Raw genomic sequence first — 18,774 nt, forward strand, 5'->3', positions numbered from 1 at the left:
TATTTTGTAAGGAAACTTTTATGTGTGCTTTGTGAAACTCACTTATCATTAGAGACAGAAGGCGTTGCAGTTTCCAGTACAGCAGATAAGGTTTGATATTAAAGAGTACAAAAAGAGGAAAATCACAATTCCAGAGTTCATTTCTCTCCAACCTCGCAGGGAAAAAAAGAGAAAGGAAAAAAAAGAAACACGCTTTTGGTCCAAGTCTTTTCTTCTCAGTTTCTTCCCTGTCTGTCCCTCCCTCCATCTCCCCCTCCTCTCCCCCGTAACAGCCAACAAATACTGGAGAAATCTGTAATCCTCTGTTTAATTTCGACAGGGGACGTTCTCAGAAAGGGCCTGATGGATGCCCACGACTTTCCCCAGATATTCAACACATTATGATTGCATAGTTTTTATTACATAACAATTTCCTTTTTTTTTAATAGTTTTTATTTGCACATAATGGAATGTTTACATACAGACCCCCTCCCCGATCTTTCCCCTCCCTCTTTCCTTGCAGTAAATTTTCTTTCCCTTTTCTTCAGAGACGAATGAGGGGATGGGCGAGTGAAGGGGGAGGACGCGGGAGAGTGAGTTAGAGAGAGAGAAAGACAGAGAGAGAGGGACAGGGCTGTAGCCACCAATAAGCATGTTATTTTATTATTTCCACCACTTTTCCAAAAGTCACAGGGGGAGCTCTAAAAATCCAGAGTGCGAGAGACCTTCATTCAGCCAATCAGATGCATCTATGACATGACATGTATATATTTCTGTGTGAATATAAAACTGGACTAACTTTGACTACTACAATCCTGCCTTTCATATAAATGTATAGTATTTGTATTTAAATAAGCACCTGTAGCCCACCCCAGGAGGAGAATAGTTTCACAGAAGCAAATATTTGTGGATAATTATGGTGTTGCCTGTCGTGGGATTTATACAGGAGAAGGTCTTTAGGTACACAAGCCTCAACTTCATGGCTACCAACCATATTTTCCTTTGAGAAAAGAAAAAAACCCTGAAGAAAAGACTTCTGGAAGCTCAAACCTATCCACTGGTGAAACTGCTCTCTCTGTGTTGCTATCATTGGCTTTTATTTTTCCGTGTTTTATCTTTTTATTTATTTATTCTTTTTAAATAAATGTCACTCTATTTTGCCCTACTGGAAAGCCTGCGATCGATTATTCTCAACAAGTGGGACTGTGTGTCATTCTTTGCTCTGAAAAAAATAAGTATGTACAGCGCTGAGCCCCGCCCTTCCCCCCCAGCACCGGCCACCATCCCCACCCGACGCCCCCTACCACCACCCACCTGCTCCAGAAAATGAACAAAAAGAAATAAACAAAGACAGGAGGAGGGAAAGAGCTGAGGTTAGACAGGTAACCTTATCCAGCAACATGGGAATTATGGGTAAATATGTAATTTTATCACTGGTTGGAAACCCCCCCCCCCCCCCCCCCCCCCGCAGCATATATCTCTCTAGGATCTAATACACAAACCTCGCCAGTCGCCACATCAAACCCCCCCCGCCCCCCTCCCGTCCCCCACCATATGCCCTGAACACCCTGGCAAGAAGAAAGAAATAATAATAAAATAAACAAAAATTAGCATAAGTATCAGATTAGCTTGTGCCCTCCCTCCCCCAGTCCCTCCCCAGTTTGACAGGCAGAGAGGGTGAAGCTAAGGACCCGCACTACAGAGCAACTGTCATCCCAGCTGCCCCTGGATATGCCTGCTCATATAAACCTTTATGACAAATTGATCCAGTTATGACATGAACGCAGCTGAAAAACATTCGACAGAGGCCAAACCTAACTACGGTTCAATCAACAAGCTCAGAGTCTTAAAACTTTCTGATGATTTTGAAACCGGCACACACAGGGGCACCTCACAACCACCACTCAAATTCTTCCAAACGCTCGATTCCTGGCGTCTTCCCTACGCACAGAGTAACTCTCTACCTCCCTCCTCTCTTCCTTCTCTCCCTCCCTCCTTCCCTCCCTTGTTTGTCCAGCCCTTCTCTTCCTCTTGCCTCCTCTACAGGTCGCTCTCTCCGTACAGAGCGGTGGAGAAGGACATGTAGTCGAGAGCTCCGGGGGCGGCATCTGGTCCCGTGTAGGGTGCCATGCGGGCGATGCAGTACTCCGCCTGGTCAGGGGGGAGCTCCCTCCTCAGCTCTTCGGCCGTGATGAAATTCTGATGGACACAGAGAGGGAGGTACAGTGAGCGAAATGTACACTGTGGCTCACCTGCAAAAAGCTGGTGCACAAAGGTACACCTGCCAAGAACAGCTGATATGCATTTAACATATTAACTGCTGTATCAAATGTGTAATGCAACATAACTCTTACACTATAGATCATGTTGGTCACTCAAGTTGGCAACTCACACCAAAATAATCTAGATTAATAAATAGCACTGCAGGTAAGAGTAAATATATGCATTTTTAATTTTGGGATGAACTGCCCCTATAAATATGAATCGAATTACAAAACAAACAGAATTATTTCACCTTTACAGTAAAGAATGAGAAAACTAAGACATAATACAAAATAATACATAATTATAAAACACACACATCACTGTTTGTACACACACACACACACACACACACACACACACACACACACACACACACACACCTTATCAGCGGCCAGGATCTTGAAGGAGGCGATGACCTGGTCTGCGGTGTCTGTGTCGGTCGTTTCCCTGGACATGAAGTCAATGAAGGCCTGGAAGGTGACAGCACCGCTGCCGTTGGGGTCCACTATGCCCATGATGCGAGCGAACTCACTGTCGCCCTGGCAACCGAGAAGCAACAGGTTAACCCGGGGGAGACAGCACTTTGTTCTCAGACACTGACACACAGACTGAATGTGACGTACAGCAGTTTAAGTGTGTAAAACATCAGGACCACCATGAATTAGACTGAGCCGGTTAGCAGATGTTTAAGTTGTGATCGTGGTCCCAATATTTTATATTTCACACTCTGACACATGCATATACATACATAACACGATCACTGGTTAATATCAATGGGAAACACACACAGATGAGGGCACAGAGGACAATTAAGAATAATTTCAATGGTCCATATGAAAAAAGACATTTTGATTCGGTCAGCAGTCTATCACAAACTAGGGCAGAAGTGCACAAGTACAAAAGCGACACAGATGTGACAAAATGAGACAAGCAGCAAGAGGATCAAGGAGAGAGAGAGAGCAGAGTGTCTGCAGGTGTCAACTCAGATTTAAGACATTACACTTACTTACACCAAATGATATTTAAACTTTAAACTACTAGTACATCTAAAAAACAAGAATAGGACTGGGTAAGGTATCAACATTTTTGATATGTAACTTTAAAGAACATAAAAAACTATGCTGCTCTTCAACCAAAAAACTTCTCAAATGCATCATATGTTATCCCAGCCCTAAACATGAATTGGTCAGTTTCTCACTGGACAATAAGCATGAAGGGACAAAAACATCTTTAACTGCATTCAGTACATAGTGTTAAAGCTCTGCTTCATGCAAGGTCATCTGGGGCGTTGAATTTAACAAACTAAATGGAATCAGGATATTGTTGGACCTGCAGACACCCTGAGAGAGTCATGCCAGCAGCAGTACCAGGCTGTTTCCTGTTGAAATGAGTAGAGCCCGGAAATCATCTGAGACCATCTGTCCTGACCGCTTCTGTGGGCCGCCACAGCACAGCAAAGGCCGGGGGAGGAGGAGGACGGAGGGCGAGTTGACAGGGGGGGAACCAGGGAGAGACAAGTGGCAGGGAGAAGGAGGAGGAATGAGAGGATGAAAAGGAAAGCAGAGGGAAGGAGTGAAGAACAGAAACAGAGATATCAAAATGTAGACAGTGAGTAATGTTTGGAGGGAACGCAAAAAGATAAAAAGCTCAAACAGTTACCAACGAAAGTAAAACCTGATAGACAGACGGATAGACAGACAGACAAACGAGCGGTGGGGTCTGCTCAGAGAGTGTGAGAGAGAGAGACTGGTCGAGCTGAAGCAGCACAAAGCAACAGAGACCCCCGGTGGACAAACAGGGACGCAGCCGCTCTCTGCCCTCCATGCTGACGGACTGACACCTGTCTGAACCCAGAGCTTATCAAGAGCCTCAGAGCAGGAGTGCCAGCTGATCACTGACCAGTTCTTACAACAAATGGCCTCAGAGTGACATTCATCATATTAATATAGGAACAATCCCTAATTTAAATACAGCAGAAAATGGTGATTACTTAAGAGAGTAATGGCAGTTGTGCATGTAAATATATTGAGATATAACTAGTGTTCTTGTGTTTTTATTTTGGTAAAATGGAGATTTCTTTTTAATAATTTTATTTAATATGAAAATTTGTAACACAATTTTATCTATATTCCAGATGTTTTGTATTTGCTGTGTTCAGAAATCTCAATAACAGAGATTACAGTCTTTTAAATTCAGCGTATGTGTACTACTATAATTAAGTCCTATACAAACTGCAGTTTTAAAAGGGATATTTTTATGCAATGTAATTATTGTGCAGATAAGTGAATTAATTCAACAAATACTGATTACACCTCCTCAAAACACCTTCATGAACATGTTTTTTTTTAACGGCAAAAACCAGATCTAGATATTAACACTAAAATCACGACAAATGTTTGTTAAGACAGGGGTCATAGAACCTTTGTCATCCAGATAAGTGCTAAATAATTTGTAAAATAATAAACTGATAGAAAATAAATCAATGTCAGTAACTGATTCATCATTGAAAGCAACTGTGTTAAAAAATGTCTGACATTTAGCACCCCACAGTGAAGAAACAGACATTGTTGCAGTGCATAATTAATTTAAGAGATTAATTAAAAAACCTGAAAATAATCAATAGCTTTAGCACTAACTCGGATATGACTGTGACTGGCAGTGATCTCCGCTCGGCTCTCCTGCTCACAGGCCTGACAAACACTAACTCTTTCCTTCCGTCCCGTCCTGGAGCTCCTACCTGCTTGTCGTTCTCCACATCGTAGCCCAGACTGATCAAACAGGCCTTGAACTCCTCGGCCTGCAGGGCCCCGCTGTGGTCCTGAGATCGGCCAAACACCCAATGACAGAGCGCCAAACGTCATGAGGATGAACCAATCACAACACAGGGATGGTGGTGGATGGTGACCATGCGATCCACAGCATGCAAGGAGGAGATGAGGACATGGCGGATGGAGGGACAGACAGACAGACAGACAGACATTCATGGATGTTTAGACAATGTCAACACACACAGGCAGCCATGACGGACCCATGACGACTCACAATCTGTCACTTTTCCAGCACATCTTGTGTTATTTATGAAAATTCATTTGTATTCACAGAGACATTAAAGTAAAAGGAAACATTAAGAGTAACATTAAAGGGGAAGTTACGTTTTTTACAACCTGGACCTTATTTCTGGCATTAAATACGGTTGTTTACTCACCCAGATAAGTTTGGTGTCATTTGGAGTCCTTCGGAAGATATTTAGATCCGCGAGAGCCACGTACATCCATATAGTGGGAATGATTGGGGCACCAACAATGAGGCTCTAAATAACACATTATCTGCCGTGAAACTCGTTCATTTCACCAATATGTTTTTATGAATCGCTAGAGTTGCTTGTCATCATCATTATCTGGGTCATTTATACTGACCTACTAACCTCTGACCTGGATGATGTCATTGCGCTGCCGCACGTCCGCAGCACGGCTATGTTTACGGCTGGAATTTGCTACTGTTAGTTTTTTGAAACATGGCTGTATATTTGTCCGATTTTGAGGTTGTGGATGATGACTTTGAATATGATGGACGTCCTTACCGTATTGAGCCAGAGTATACGGATGAGGAGCTCTTTGAAAGGAGGATGCGGAGGCAGAGAGAGGAACAGCTGGCCAGAGAACAACAAACCGCTGCACGTCCGAGAATAGATGCTAACTGGTGGTGTGTGTATTCTTGTGGACAATGTTCCACTATGCCAACAGAGGAGGAATGCCTTTGTTGCTCCGAGTGGGATTTGAGGCCAGGAGATACATGTCTGGATGTCTCCAGAAATGACTGTCTCACAACTACAGAAGATTTCACTTCTATGATCAACTGGGCTGTTGTAGAGACTTTTTTTCGTGTCCCGAAAGTAAACTGGAAGACCCAGCCAAAGCCTACAGGACCGAACGGGCAACTTTCGATTGAGTAAGTAACGTTAGCCTATACACATGCATAAATTGTTTATTTTCCTTGAATTTGTTTGCTTGTTAAGTAAATAACTATGAGAATTTACATTTCTTTAGTTTCTTCTCATTGCTTGTGTAGAACGGCCCGCACACTGCACAAAAAGCAGAGGCACTTCTTATGCAAAACGTGAATTTATTATTACATAGTGCTCAGTGACAAAAAGTGAGAAACAGAAAGGTGAACGTTTCAGTGGTAAAGAGGATTGTCTTTACGAATTGCCTCTGACATCATCCAGGTCAGAGGTTAGTAGGTCAGTATAAATGACCCGGATGATGATGATGACAAGCAACTCTAGTGAAATGAACGAGTTTCGTGGCAGATAATGTGTTATTTAGAGCCTCATTGTCAGTGCCCTGATCATTCCCACTATATGGATGTACGTGGCTCTCGCAGATCTAAATATCTTCCGAATGACTCCAAATGACACCAAACTTATCTGGGTGAGTAAACAACCGTATTTAATGCCAGAAATAAGCTCCAGGTTATAAAAAACGGAACTTCCCCTTTAAATATTCATTATGCAAACACTAAAAGACTTTCTGATTAAAAATACAGCAGGATAATATAAATATGTTATTTAGCTCCACATGCACATTTCTAAAAATAGAAAATTTCAGTTACCAACTATCTCAGCACACATAAAGAAGAAGTCAGCATGTCCACTGTTTTAAGAGGTTAATATTATAACAAAGCCTTTCCTCATGCGCAGTGCGCAGTGATTCCAAGATATTCAAAGGTTCTACTGTCGTGCTGTAAAAGAACACAAGATGTGTTGTGTGCCAGGAAACACTAACGTGATGTGATGGTGAGTGAGCAAAGGAATGGGTGGCGGAGTCCTGCAGTGTCAGACAGTAACATGAGTCAACCACACACACATAGAGGTGTGAGATGGTGAATGATGTTGGTGTCATTCTCATCCTTATGAGTTTCAACAACGACCACAGCACACAGAAGTCTGGTGACGCATCGTGCTTTTTACACCCAAATAAAGAGTATCTTCAGTATTTTTCAACCTGAGCCCTATTTTCCTGTCGTCTTTATTTTCTGGATCTGTGACAGGAGGCGTTTCAGCTTACATATAAGCCAGTCACCAACAGCACCTGTACGCAGTGATATACTGTCTTCTCTGCTCTGCTAACACCTGAACACAACTTCTTCCCAACATGTGCTCGCCTGTGTAAAACATCTGGATGAATACTCACATGCCTGGATCCTCTCTCACCCCCTTGTGAGGTCTACACATTCATTCAGTCATGTTAAAGTCAGTCAGTCAGTCAAGTCAGCCACTTTAACACTGTGACAGAATGAGTACAAAAAGCACCAAACAAGTGTAAGAAATAAGCCGTGGCCCCTAGGCTCGGGCCCCTGACCTTGTCAAAGTGGTTGAAGGAGGCGCGGTACTCATAAAGCTGCTCTTGGCTGATGCCTTTGGCGTCACGCGTCAGGATCTGGTTCTCAACCTCGTTGATGGTTCTGGCGATGGTGGTGAGCAGCTGCTCCCAACCCACACGGAGGTGCTGCAGAGAGAGGGGAAGGAAAAAGACATAAGATTAGAGGTGTGAGAGAAAACATGGTATACATCGTCTTTCAGTGTTGTGCTCTTTTCACTTGATATGGGGCAGTGGAACAGAGGTTGTTTTATAAAAACACACTGCTTTTACCAAGAGTGTAAAGAGCAAGACTGAAATGATTGAACAGATTCATTCATGAAGATTTTAGATATGTGTGTGTGTGTGTGTGTGTGTGTGTGTGTTACCTCCATTGTGTAGGAAGTATATTGGTTGTCAAAGATGAGGGCCTCCTGGATGAGCTGATGGTATCCCTCCAGTGTATTAATCTCAGGCATGTAAGACATGATGTTCTGCTGGTACTCCTTCAGGCTGGTGAGCTGGTCCTCCAGAGTGCCGTTCATTTCAATGGATATCCTGCCAATTTCCTGAAAACACACAATGTGCACTACCTGTTAATCCTACAAAATGTACAGTTTATAGATTTCTGAACCAATATCCGCCATCACTATCACAAGTGGCACAGTGTGAAATCTTTAGAAAACATTCAGAAGTAAACTTTGACACAGCAGGGTCCATCCAGCAAAGGATCTATCTCTTTCTGTAGTTAGTATGCGTGATAAGACCTCACTCTGTGACTTTAGAGAAGATGGATGCATTTTCTGATTTTAAAAAAGTGCTCACAGGTGCGTTTGTGGCTGGGACATGGTACTACAACTCAAATGGTAAAATACTGCTAATAATAAAAAGAAAGTGCTCCGAGGCTGCTTGACTGTGATCTGAATCCTTAGTGAAGATTTTTTATTCGCAGCTCCTGTACTGTGCTGCTCAGTGCTCTTGGTCTACTTGTATTGTCATTAGTAGTTGCAAGTGAAGCAGTATGTGTGCAGCATGCCAAATCCAAAAACTAGTGATCATGAACAAACATAGTGAGTAAATAAAGAATATGAATAAGCAAATTAGAAACCCCGCCCAAACAAGTTTACCTGTCGAAAACTGTGAAACTGACTTCCAAACTGTTAGTGAGGTTATGAGTATCCACTGAACCCTGTCGACTCTTTGCTCTATGAGCTCACTGTTGTACAATGTTGGCCTGAAAACTGTGACAAACTACACACTGCTGTGTGAGGATGAACTGCTTCAACACAATGGTGAGCACTCGGACCGACTGTGTGGGCTAATCCATTACCTCCATTTTGGCCTGTATATAGGCGCCGACTGTGTTGGCCTGAGTAGCGAACTTGGCTCTCAGAGTGTCGTTGGAATTCTGCTTGTTGAGCTCATCCTGCAGGGCGTTATCACGCTGCGGCACCATGTCCATCGCCTGCAAACACACATACACACACACACACATTAGAAACTCTCAGAGCTTTAACAGAAAGCACCTGTAGGTGCACCTTCACAGAGAGAACAGCAGAACATCTGTCAATCTTCGGGCGTCCAGAGACTGACTCAGATTGTGGACAGTGCAACCTGCTGTTTTATAGCAACAAGGAAGAATCTGTGGATATCTGTGGAAACAGCTGTTTTATCCAGGTGTTTAACTACTTTAAAGATCATCAATAAATAACACGACTCGCCGATACCCAATCCAGTATTTTTGACAGTATCTGATACTTGTATCAGTATCAGAACAACTCTATCAAAAACCATTAGTAACAGCCAGACAAAAAAGAAGAAAAGTAGAGGCTGCAGTCTACCTTCTCCCATTTGCTGTCGATGCTCTCAGGTGTGATGGTGGTGTAGGGGTTTCCTCCACTCAGCTTGATGCCGTTGCTATGGGCGATCTTCTGCACCTCGGCCTGGATGGACTGGATGGCCTCTCGCTCTTTGTTGGCCTCTGCCAGGGTGGACTTGAACTGCTCATGGGCTGTGATGAGACCCTGAGGGAGGAAACAAACACGTCTGGTTTCAGGAACAGACAACAGACAGCGACTAGAAGAAAAATCAATCAAATGCCAGATGTGGTTTAAACCTCTTTACTAACTAAATGTTAACACTTGCTCCCAGTACTGTTTAATTAAAATAACTATGTAAATCCTCAAATTTGAGCCTGTCTCTTGTGTTGCATCTCTCTGGTCCACACTCCCACACTGTGCAGTTTCCAGGTACCTGGATCTCCTCAATATTGTGGACGATGAACATGTCCTGCAGGTCCTCCATCGCTCCCTCCATCCAGTTGTTGAAGGGCGCCGCTCTCTTGGCGTACTCCAGGTAAAGCTCGTCTATTGACTCCAGCTGCTTCTCTGTCCTCTGTTGGTGAGACAACAGAAGAGGAAGAATTTAGATGTGTGGATATCAATTATTAACACAGCAGTAAATACTTTATTAGCCCTAAGGACTGAGTATCTGTACTTGATACAATGATGGCGTTTTGATACACTACTTTGAGAAATATGACAATGTTTTTAACAGACTCCTTCTTTATATTTGACAAAACCAAATGACTGGACAAATTTATATTATATTTATAATTTTTTGTCAACCCCAGCTTCTGTACAAGAATTTTGGCAAAATAAAATGGTTTAATACAGTGATATAAATCACGACCTGTCTGATCTAACAGATGAAGCTCTGTTGCACCAGGCTTTTGTGAAATCACACACTGATTCGTACCTCCAGTGACTCTTTGCGGCTCTGGGTGAGGGCTCCCAGGACATCCCACTGATCACAGATCTTCTGACAGCGAGCGTTGACACTGGCTGAGTCGTAGTAATCCAGTTCGCTGGAAACACACAGAGTTTATGGCATTAGCAGATATTTCATTTACACACAGATACATTATTCAGTTGATTTTTCCTCTTAATATTATTTTTCTCTACACAGCAGTTTATCACTCCACACTTCTTCTTCTCTCCTTACTTGAGTTCCTGTGCGATGGCGGCGATCTGCTCCACTCTGTCCTGATGGGCTGCCAGGTCGCTCTCAAAGGCCTCGTGTTTCCGTAGCAACGCCTTCACTTCTGACAGGGTGGAGGTCTCATAGTCTTTCTGGGTCAGCATGGCCTCCTTACCTGCATGCACATACATTTCATTTATGAGTTTATCCTACAGTACAAATCTCTGAAAATGCTGCAATACACTCAGAAACACTGTCAAATTTGTGCATCATTTCCTCTCCGTACGAGGAAGACCGACAGGTTAAATAAAGATCACAGCTGTATTTTAAAGAGGCAACAGATAGGATTCGTTTTTTTTTAGCTTGGCGCCACCTAGCGTCAGCAGTGTTGCTTGCACTATCGCAAAGACCAAATTGACCGTGGGGATCAGAGATAATCAATAAAATGTAGGCTGTAAAGCCACCAGTATACCTCTATGTATATGTAGAATGAGAAGGTGTGTGGACACTCTACTAAATAAATGAGTAAAGAGACTGAGCAACAATTATCAGATTTATCTAAAGAAAAAAACAAATAGTAATGCAAATAATTATACCAGAATGCGCAATACCAGTACAAACAACTCACAGTAAATTATACCAATATGTACAGTATCAGTACAAACAACAGTAGACATGTAAGGGATAATGTATAGTGAGCCGGTGACTGTTGAAAAATAACTCCCGACAGGGGAATGGAACCCCAACGTACAGAGTTATTTTTTCAACAGTCACCGGCTCACTATACATTATCCCGCTTAGAACATGGCTTACTACTAAAAGATTCAAATGTTACAACTGGCATCAATATTATTAAACTGCTGGCAGAGTGTATTGACAGAGGAGAGGCGTTCACCAGACAAACGGGAGCGGAGGAGAGGATTTTACTCCACTTCTCCCGGTCGGAGAGGCTGCGTGCCCAGTAGCTGTGGTGGCGGCGGCGGCGGGGGGTGTGGGTAATCACTGTCCGAGGGCTGCCGTAGAATGGCAACGAGGATGTCAGCCGTCCAACACTTGCTACCCGGTCCCTGGTTGTGGCGATTTGCGATGCTGGCCAGCTAGGAATAAACTAGCAGCCAGTACAGTACAGTCCTCTCTCGACTAGCTAACATTTAGCCGTGTTACTTACTGATCACTCTCCTTTTTGTGGATCCTCGCCTCCTCAGACAGACGAGCTCGTTTTCTTTTTGGAGGCCGTTTTTCACTTGTTTCCAAACTTTGTCCGTCTGCCATTGTACTCCTGACTCAACTATCTCATGCCCCGGCCAGTTCCTCATAAGGACCAGCTCCAGTCCCTGATTGGCTGACCAACCAGTTTGGCAAAACATGATGCATTTCCTGCCGTAAAGCAGATTTTTTCCGCAAAAATTCGTCCCCGGTGGCAGAAGCTTATTGCAAAGATTGCAAAGCCATTAAGTTACCTATAAACGCTGATAGTCTGATTTTACTGTGTATACTACCCTGTGCAACCCACATTATTTTCATAATGATATATATATAGGCAAAAATGCTGTCTGTTGCTTCTTTAAATTTGATTGAATAACTTCACTTTAACAAAAAGTGCTGTTGGATGAAGAAGAGAAAAGAAATCAGCAGGATTTTTAATTTTGAAACTGAGGCAAGATTTTTGAAGGAAAAAAAAAAAAAAAAAAAAAAGAAGATCCAAACTGATCCCAGAGAGGCGACTCAAACAGCATAGAGTTTGTACATCCAGTGTGAATATGTGTGTGATGAACCCTTTACTCACCATCTGTCCAGGATTCATGGATGGCAGCCTTCTGGTGGAACTTCTCGGCCAAATGTTCCAGTCTCTCCAGACGTCTGATCTCACTGAGAATCCACTCCTCGTAGCCTTTTTCTGCTCCTTCCAGAGTGTGCCACGCTCCATTGATATCCTGAGACCAAACAGCAGGAGTTACTGATATAAATCCCTCACTGCAAAGTACAGCACAGCACCTGTTTCTGTGCCTGTGTAGTTCACATATAGCAGAATAACCATCGACCATTCCAATATGTACAGGAAAGTATGAATGAAATGGTGTGAAACTCGACAGAGTATTCTGCTGTAATATTTGGAGGAACTGAACTTTTGTTGTTCACTATATGATGGTAAAAAGCAACTTTCTGAATCAATGTCATGTTGTTAAAATGTACCAAAGAATGGTTCCTACGGCGTTATGCGATTTAGATTTAAGACCTTTTTTAATGAATTTCAAATTGGATTTTTAAACAGAAATGAGCTGCATAAATGACGATTGTATACATACAGACACCATGCGTCCTTCTGATGGCATGAAGGCGGGTCTGTTGCTGAGTCTCAGTTTAGTCTGCAGAGTGTTGAAGCTGATCTCCAGCTGGCATTTCTCTTGGACCTGAAACAGGAAGTGAAGTCGGCCCACAGCGTTGGTGAACACATTCAGCAGAGGAAACAAAAAACTCTTAAAATGACAGAATGGAGTGGATATAAAAACACTGAATGTACTGTCAGGACATCCATACTCAGCTGGCTCACGGCAGGGTAGTTAACGCCAGTGAGGCTAAATTTTAGCACCGCAGACGTTATTCTATACCTTGGGTGGTTTGTGGACACAGCGGTAGTCTCTGAAGTCCTCCTGTTTCGCCTGCATGTCATTCACGGTCTTTTCCTGGGTTCGGTTCTCCAGCCAGGGGATGGTTCGACGGATCCACTCCAGCAGCTGGAAGCAGAGAGGAAGACAGGGAGGAAAAACAATCAGGCTGTCATCCACTGGAAACAAGACACTTTCTCAATGGTAAAGTTCTCCTGAAGTGAAGAGGTCTAATCAGCCCAGGTGCAAACATACTAAGTTTTGTACTCACATCGCTGGCCAGTTTTTCGTAGTCCTCCATCATCTGCTCATTCTCCTGGTTGACAGCCAGCACTTTGCAGATACGATTTGCAGCTGTCTCAGCCTATCAGGAAGCAAAGCGGTGAGCAACACTCACAGTAATTGGATAAAATACTGTGACATTGAGTCCACTCGTTGTGCCCAAAGCTTAGTGAGAACATTCACTGTAGTTACATATTTCTAACAGGATGCTGCACATTTAAAGGAATACTTCAACCCCCCAAATACCACAGTGAATCAATGATCCATAAACAGAGAAAATTCTTCATGAAGTGAAGTCATGGGGCTGATTACATCTGATTACAAACTCTCACAACTCTTGCAGTATAGTCCAAGTCTCATTCATCCAGTCATATGCTCAGTACTTTCCAAGCACATACATTTTTGCTATAACCTTATTATATAAAACTGAAAGTGAAACATATCTATTCCCTCTTAAATCACCTTGCCTTGATCTGTTAAATAGTTTGTGTTATAGTGTGGCTTTGGTGTTTTTAAGAGCCAGTTCAGATTTACCAAAGTCACATTATAACACAAACTCACTAACTAATAAAGGTAGTGGTAGACCAGCAACTCACGTGTTCAGCGAGGTAAAATTACTGTTGGATAAGCATGGATAGGTTTCACTCCCATTTCAGTTCCCTGTCAGAGAGAGCTGTCTGTGAAGTACTGAGCATACGACAGGATAAATAAGACCTAGGTAAATCTGCGTGAATTGTGTGAGAGTTTGTACATGGATGTTTTGATAAAGTTTTGCTGATGTTAAACATGGACTCCCTATGACTTCAATTCAACAAGAATTTTTTACATTTTTGGATTTTTCCTTCACTGCGAAGGCATATGAGAAAAAATGTTTTCTTCAGGAATTCAACACAGGGTGGGTGTTTGATATACAAATGGTGATTTGGGTTGTGAAGTATTCCCTTATGTCACCACAGCAAACAGAAGATAAGTGCCTATTGCTCTTTATAACTACCTCAACCTGAGTTTTCATTACCACTGTTATAAGAGTTTTTCCGTTCAAAAGTTGTGCAAGCACACTTCACACACAGGCAGTGAATACTAATTAATCTAAACAAGGTCAGGCACGTTATTAAAAAAAGTGCACAAAGACAAATCAATGTAGGTCAAATGAAGGTTACATTTGACTAATAAAAACATGCTCCGGCTGTTGATGGTTAGTCGAATGTGCCAAAAATCAATCTGTGTTTTAAAGCTCCATGCTTCTCCTGTCACAATTCAGGAGTCAGTCCGTACATCTAGTTACAGGTTCATGTAGCGCTGGAGTCCACATCAGTAGGTCTGCCTAGGATATTACACTATTGTACCACTGGAATAATAGACAAAAAACAGTACAAAGACTTTGACATATTGATTAAAGCTACAAACATTTTATGTGTTCCATCATATATGGATAAGATGCTTTTGAGTTTAAATATTCACTTTTAAAGGGCCAGTGTGTAGGATTTAGCGGCACCTAGTGGTAAGGATGGTAGATTGCAACTAGCGAAAACTGGTGTGAACTTTCAGTTAGGATTCCATCAGTGTTCATCAGTCAGGAAGTTTTAACTGGGAGCAGAATTATGCACAGAGGTCTCTTCCTCTCCAAAACAAACAAACCTGGTGATTTGAACCAGTTAAAACACTGATGTACAGTTTCTGTTACAAAAATATGTTTTTCTGAAGCTGTTTGGCTCATCATTGAGGAGCCGTTAACTACAGTGGCTGACGCGTAGGGTTGGGTACTGCCTTGCACCTGAGTGACAACTCCAGGTTCAGACAGGAGGTGTAAGCACTGTGAAGTGCCCGAAGCTGGCCACGTAACTCCATGGATAGCTTTCTTGCCTCGGGGCGCTTTGCGGTGGAGACAATGGAGCTCTGTGGAGCTACCAGGTTCAGAGAGGAGGTGGAAAGTGTCCCGAAGCCAGGACGGTGGCCACAGAACTCTGTTGGCTTTCCGGTGAAAAAAGGTATTGTGGATACTAGTACCAAAATTGACTTACCACCACCAGTTCAAATTTGAATGGTACCCAACCCTACTGGCATAAAAACACGAATGACCTTATCTTGAGCCAGTGTTTGGTTTGTCCATTCTGGGCTACTGTAGACACATGGCAGTACAACATAGTCAGCCATGTTGTGGACGAGGAACTGCCTCCTATGTAGATGTAAACGGCTCATTCTTGAGTAACAACTATTATTTTCAGGTGATTATACACTAAAGAAAAGGTTATTTTACTTGTATGGATGCTGCCAGTATATCCCCTGAAATCCTACACACTGGACCTTTAATGTCTAAACTAATATTTCACATATACTGCATATACATAATATGACACCATACAACAAACATTTAGAGTTGAAAAGTGTTAATAGTAGTTGAAGAGAAACTGGAGCGACATCAACCAGTGTTTCCCACAGTAACAAACCCAAACAGGTCTGACTTTCCCAAAACTACATCAGTACGGTGATCTTTCATATTTTATTGTTTTCCACAGGGGAAATACAAACTGCTGTAAGTACACGTAGCAATGCAATTTATATATATGTCTTTATTTAGTGTGTCTTTAGTTATTCAGCTGAGATATTCATAATTGTAAATAATTTGACACACACAACAAATCAAGTGCAGACAATCACAGTACTGACATGAGTTTGGGAATTTAAATCCAGACCATAAAGTAATCCATTTTGGGGAAACACAGTCGATGTCCAAAGAAACTGAAACAGGAGCATCAGAAAGCGTTTGTTGTTGTTGTTCTCAGAGTTCCCATCATGGTCCTAATCCTGTTATTTCCTGACTTTGCTTTACTGAGTGTCCAGAACTCTATAAGAGAGCATCCATGACCACAAGTCTGACTGTGTAAACACTCTGACCTCCTCTACATACATATATGTAAAGAAAAAATATAAAGCGGCTCTATCTAATACATGTTGGGGAAACCTGTCAGTATATTTCTGTTATTCGATTCATTGTCTGTCACTAGCTGAGAATTACTATATTACCCAGGAAACTGTTCCTGTCTTTTCACTGTCTTGAATAAATAAACTCATCTCATCAGTGATGGAAACCCTGCTGGGTTTTTGTTGTTGTTGCTTTGCACCAAGGTGTGAGTCTGTGAGTCTGAAGCGTGAGAAGCTCACCTTCTGTGCACCAGAGAAGGCGTGATAGAAGCAGGATACATAGGTCATTATGGCCTTCTCATCTGGCCTCAGCGTACCCACGATGTCTACGCATCACCCAGCACCCAGCAGGGCAGAGAGAGGTTGATGAAGAAAAGTAAACAGAGAGAGAGAGAAAGAGTAAAGCCAAAGCTACATGGTCCCTGCAAGGTTTGAGAGCAAGGGCTGGGAAGAGATAGTGGCTTCCTCTTTAGGTCCACAGCTTCAAGTTCCTCCCACACTGACGACAGGAAGAGGGGTGTCAGGGGGACGAGGACAGTTGGAGGACAAGTGTCCTCTTGAAGAGTGTTGAGGGACACTGGAGCCACAAGTTCAAGGTTGGGACACAAACACACACATCGACTGCTGAGTCAAGCTCATTAAATTGCTTTATTTTAAGTGTGAAGATGGTTGTTCTTTCAGTTTGGTTCATTTAGGTAAGTACAATAAAATGCTGGCAAAAGCAGTGAGTCTGAAGATTTAAGAGTTTGTTTGTTATCATCTGCAGTTTGCTACAAATACAAACTTTCCCTGTTGTTACTGACTTCATGTAATTAATTCAAGAACTACAGGCAGAATAAGCCACACACACACACACACACACACACACACACACACACACAGAGTCCTCTCCTGAGACTGCAGAGAGGCACACAAACAAGTTCTGAATGAGCCAGAAAATTAATTAGAGGAAGAGCAAAACAAGAGACGCATCAACTGGCTTCCTGTCAGAAGCCTACAGGGAGAAGGGGAGAGGAGAGGAGAGGAGAGGAGAGGAGAGGAGAGGAGAGGAGAAACAAGAGGTGGAGCAGAGAAATGAGATGGGAGGGTAGAAATAAAAGGAGTGGACAGGAGAGTTGCAGGAGGCAGTGTCTGAAAAGGCCGTCTGACAGCAAGGTAAAGTAGTGAAATTACTGTAACTACAGCATACACTTAAACTGATATTGATTTTTTAGGTGGTTAAACCTAACCATCTGAGGCAGGGTTTGCATAACACCGTTTGATTTTGTGTACGTGACGTGGGTGTTTCCTACCCAGAAGTTATTGTAAACAAACACTGTGATTCGGTCTATACATGATGTCTTTGATTTGCTGTGGCTGCTTGTAAAAGCAAACAGGATCTGGAAGTGAAGTCTGATTTGATCTCAAGCCTACAGACATTTGTATCAACTAGAAAAACCTGAACCTCTGATCACTGCTGCTCATGGGACGACACTGCATTCACCTGCACTGTATAGAAATTCTGTAAAAGTCTGGAGAACAAGCTCAGCTGCAGTTTTCTGCAACCTACACACTCATTTCAATAAGAACACATCACAACAGGGCGGACAGACTATTTACTGCTTTCACCAGCAAAGGTACATTCACACTGTGTCTGTGTGTGTGTGTTTGTGTCCCAATAAATCCAGTGTCCTCGTAAATGGTTTGGCAGCGCTGTGGAGAAAGTGACGCCATGCTGGACAGGAAGCAGCACCTTGTTAGTAACGGAGGGGGGTTAAAGGTTGAGGTCAGGGGTCAGAGGGTACCTTCTGTGCTCCAGAGAAGGCATGGTAGAAACTGGACACATAAGTCATAATGGCTTTCTCATCTGGACGAGCAGTGTTCACAATGTCTACAAGGTGTGTGGGGGTGGGGGGGGGGGGGGGGGGGGGGGGGGAGACTGTGGTTATGAAGACATACACATATACTGACAAGACATGTGATTATAGACAGAACACACATGTACATGCACTCATATTTTATAAACACACACACACACACTTAACAAGCTGCTGTAGCTGTTAACAGCCAGACAGGACGATCAAGACTCAATTCATATGCAAACAGAAGGAGTGCAAATACAAGAACTAACAATACTGTACATATGAGAGTCAGACCATAAACATCTTTATTAAAACACTTGTTTGTGTGTGGGGCTGTATCGATTATGATTTTTTTCACATTCACAGCCTCTATTGAGGTTTTAAAATGACAAAAAATGTGGGCCTGAGAGAACATCTGCACCAAACTTAAGATAACTGGTAAAACTGGAATTATCTGATTAAATATGGGTTAAATAAAATAAAAATAAAAACTGTTTCAATTTTGAATGTTAATATAATGAATAAAGCTTTGGAGCCTCCAAT

The 18,774-nt window shown here is 42.6% G+C and overlaps 1 protein-coding gene across 6 annotated transcripts in view; it reads right to left on the bottom strand.

Annotated features, from left to right (window-relative positions):
- Positions 1-18,774, bottom strand: part of LOC117260104 (alpha-actinin-4) — a 72,578-nt gene continuing 53,804 nt past the window's right edge. The window contains exons 8-23 of one of the 6 annotated variants that reach the window (XM_033631990.2): positions 16,631-16,716; positions 13,458-13,550; positions 13,190-13,315; positions 12,887-12,991; positions 12,367-12,514; positions 10,605-10,755; positions 10,359-10,467; positions 9,855-9,995; positions 9,443-9,625; positions 8,932-9,066; positions 7,991-8,170; positions 7,605-7,751; positions 4,982-5,062; positions 3,612-3,677; positions 2,625-2,783; positions 1-2,178 (exon numbers count right to left, since the gene is read on the bottom strand). In XM_033631990.2, the coding sequence (XP_033487881.2) occupies positions 2,020-2,178; positions 2,625-2,783; positions 3,612-3,677; positions 4,982-5,062; positions 7,605-7,751; positions 7,991-8,170; positions 8,932-9,066; positions 9,443-9,625; positions 9,855-9,995; positions 10,359-10,467; positions 10,605-10,755; positions 12,367-12,514; positions 12,887-12,991; positions 13,190-13,315; positions 13,458-13,550; positions 16,631-16,716 (2,069 nt within the window). In that variant the 3' untranslated portion in view covers positions 1-2,019. Of the gene's footprint in view, positions 2,179-2,624; positions 2,784-3,611; positions 3,678-4,981; positions 5,063-7,604; positions 7,752-7,990; positions 8,171-8,931; positions 9,067-9,442; positions 9,626-9,854; positions 9,996-10,358; positions 10,468-10,604; positions 10,756-12,366; positions 12,515-12,886; positions 12,992-13,189; positions 13,316-13,457; positions 13,551-16,630; positions 16,717-18,174; positions 18,261-18,774 lie in introns of all 6 variants that reach the window. The other 5 variants (XM_033631991.2, XM_033631994.2, XM_033631993.2 and 2 more) reach the window with 5 other exon arrangements.

Source organism: Epinephelus lanceolatus, chromosome 4 (assembly GCF_041903045.1).
Source record: "Epinephelus lanceolatus isolate andai-2023 chromosome 4, ASM4190304v1, whole genome shotgun sequence".
In the NCBI taxonomy this organism is placed as follows: Eukaryota; Metazoa; Chordata; class Actinopteri; order Perciformes; family Serranidae; genus Epinephelus; species Epinephelus lanceolatus.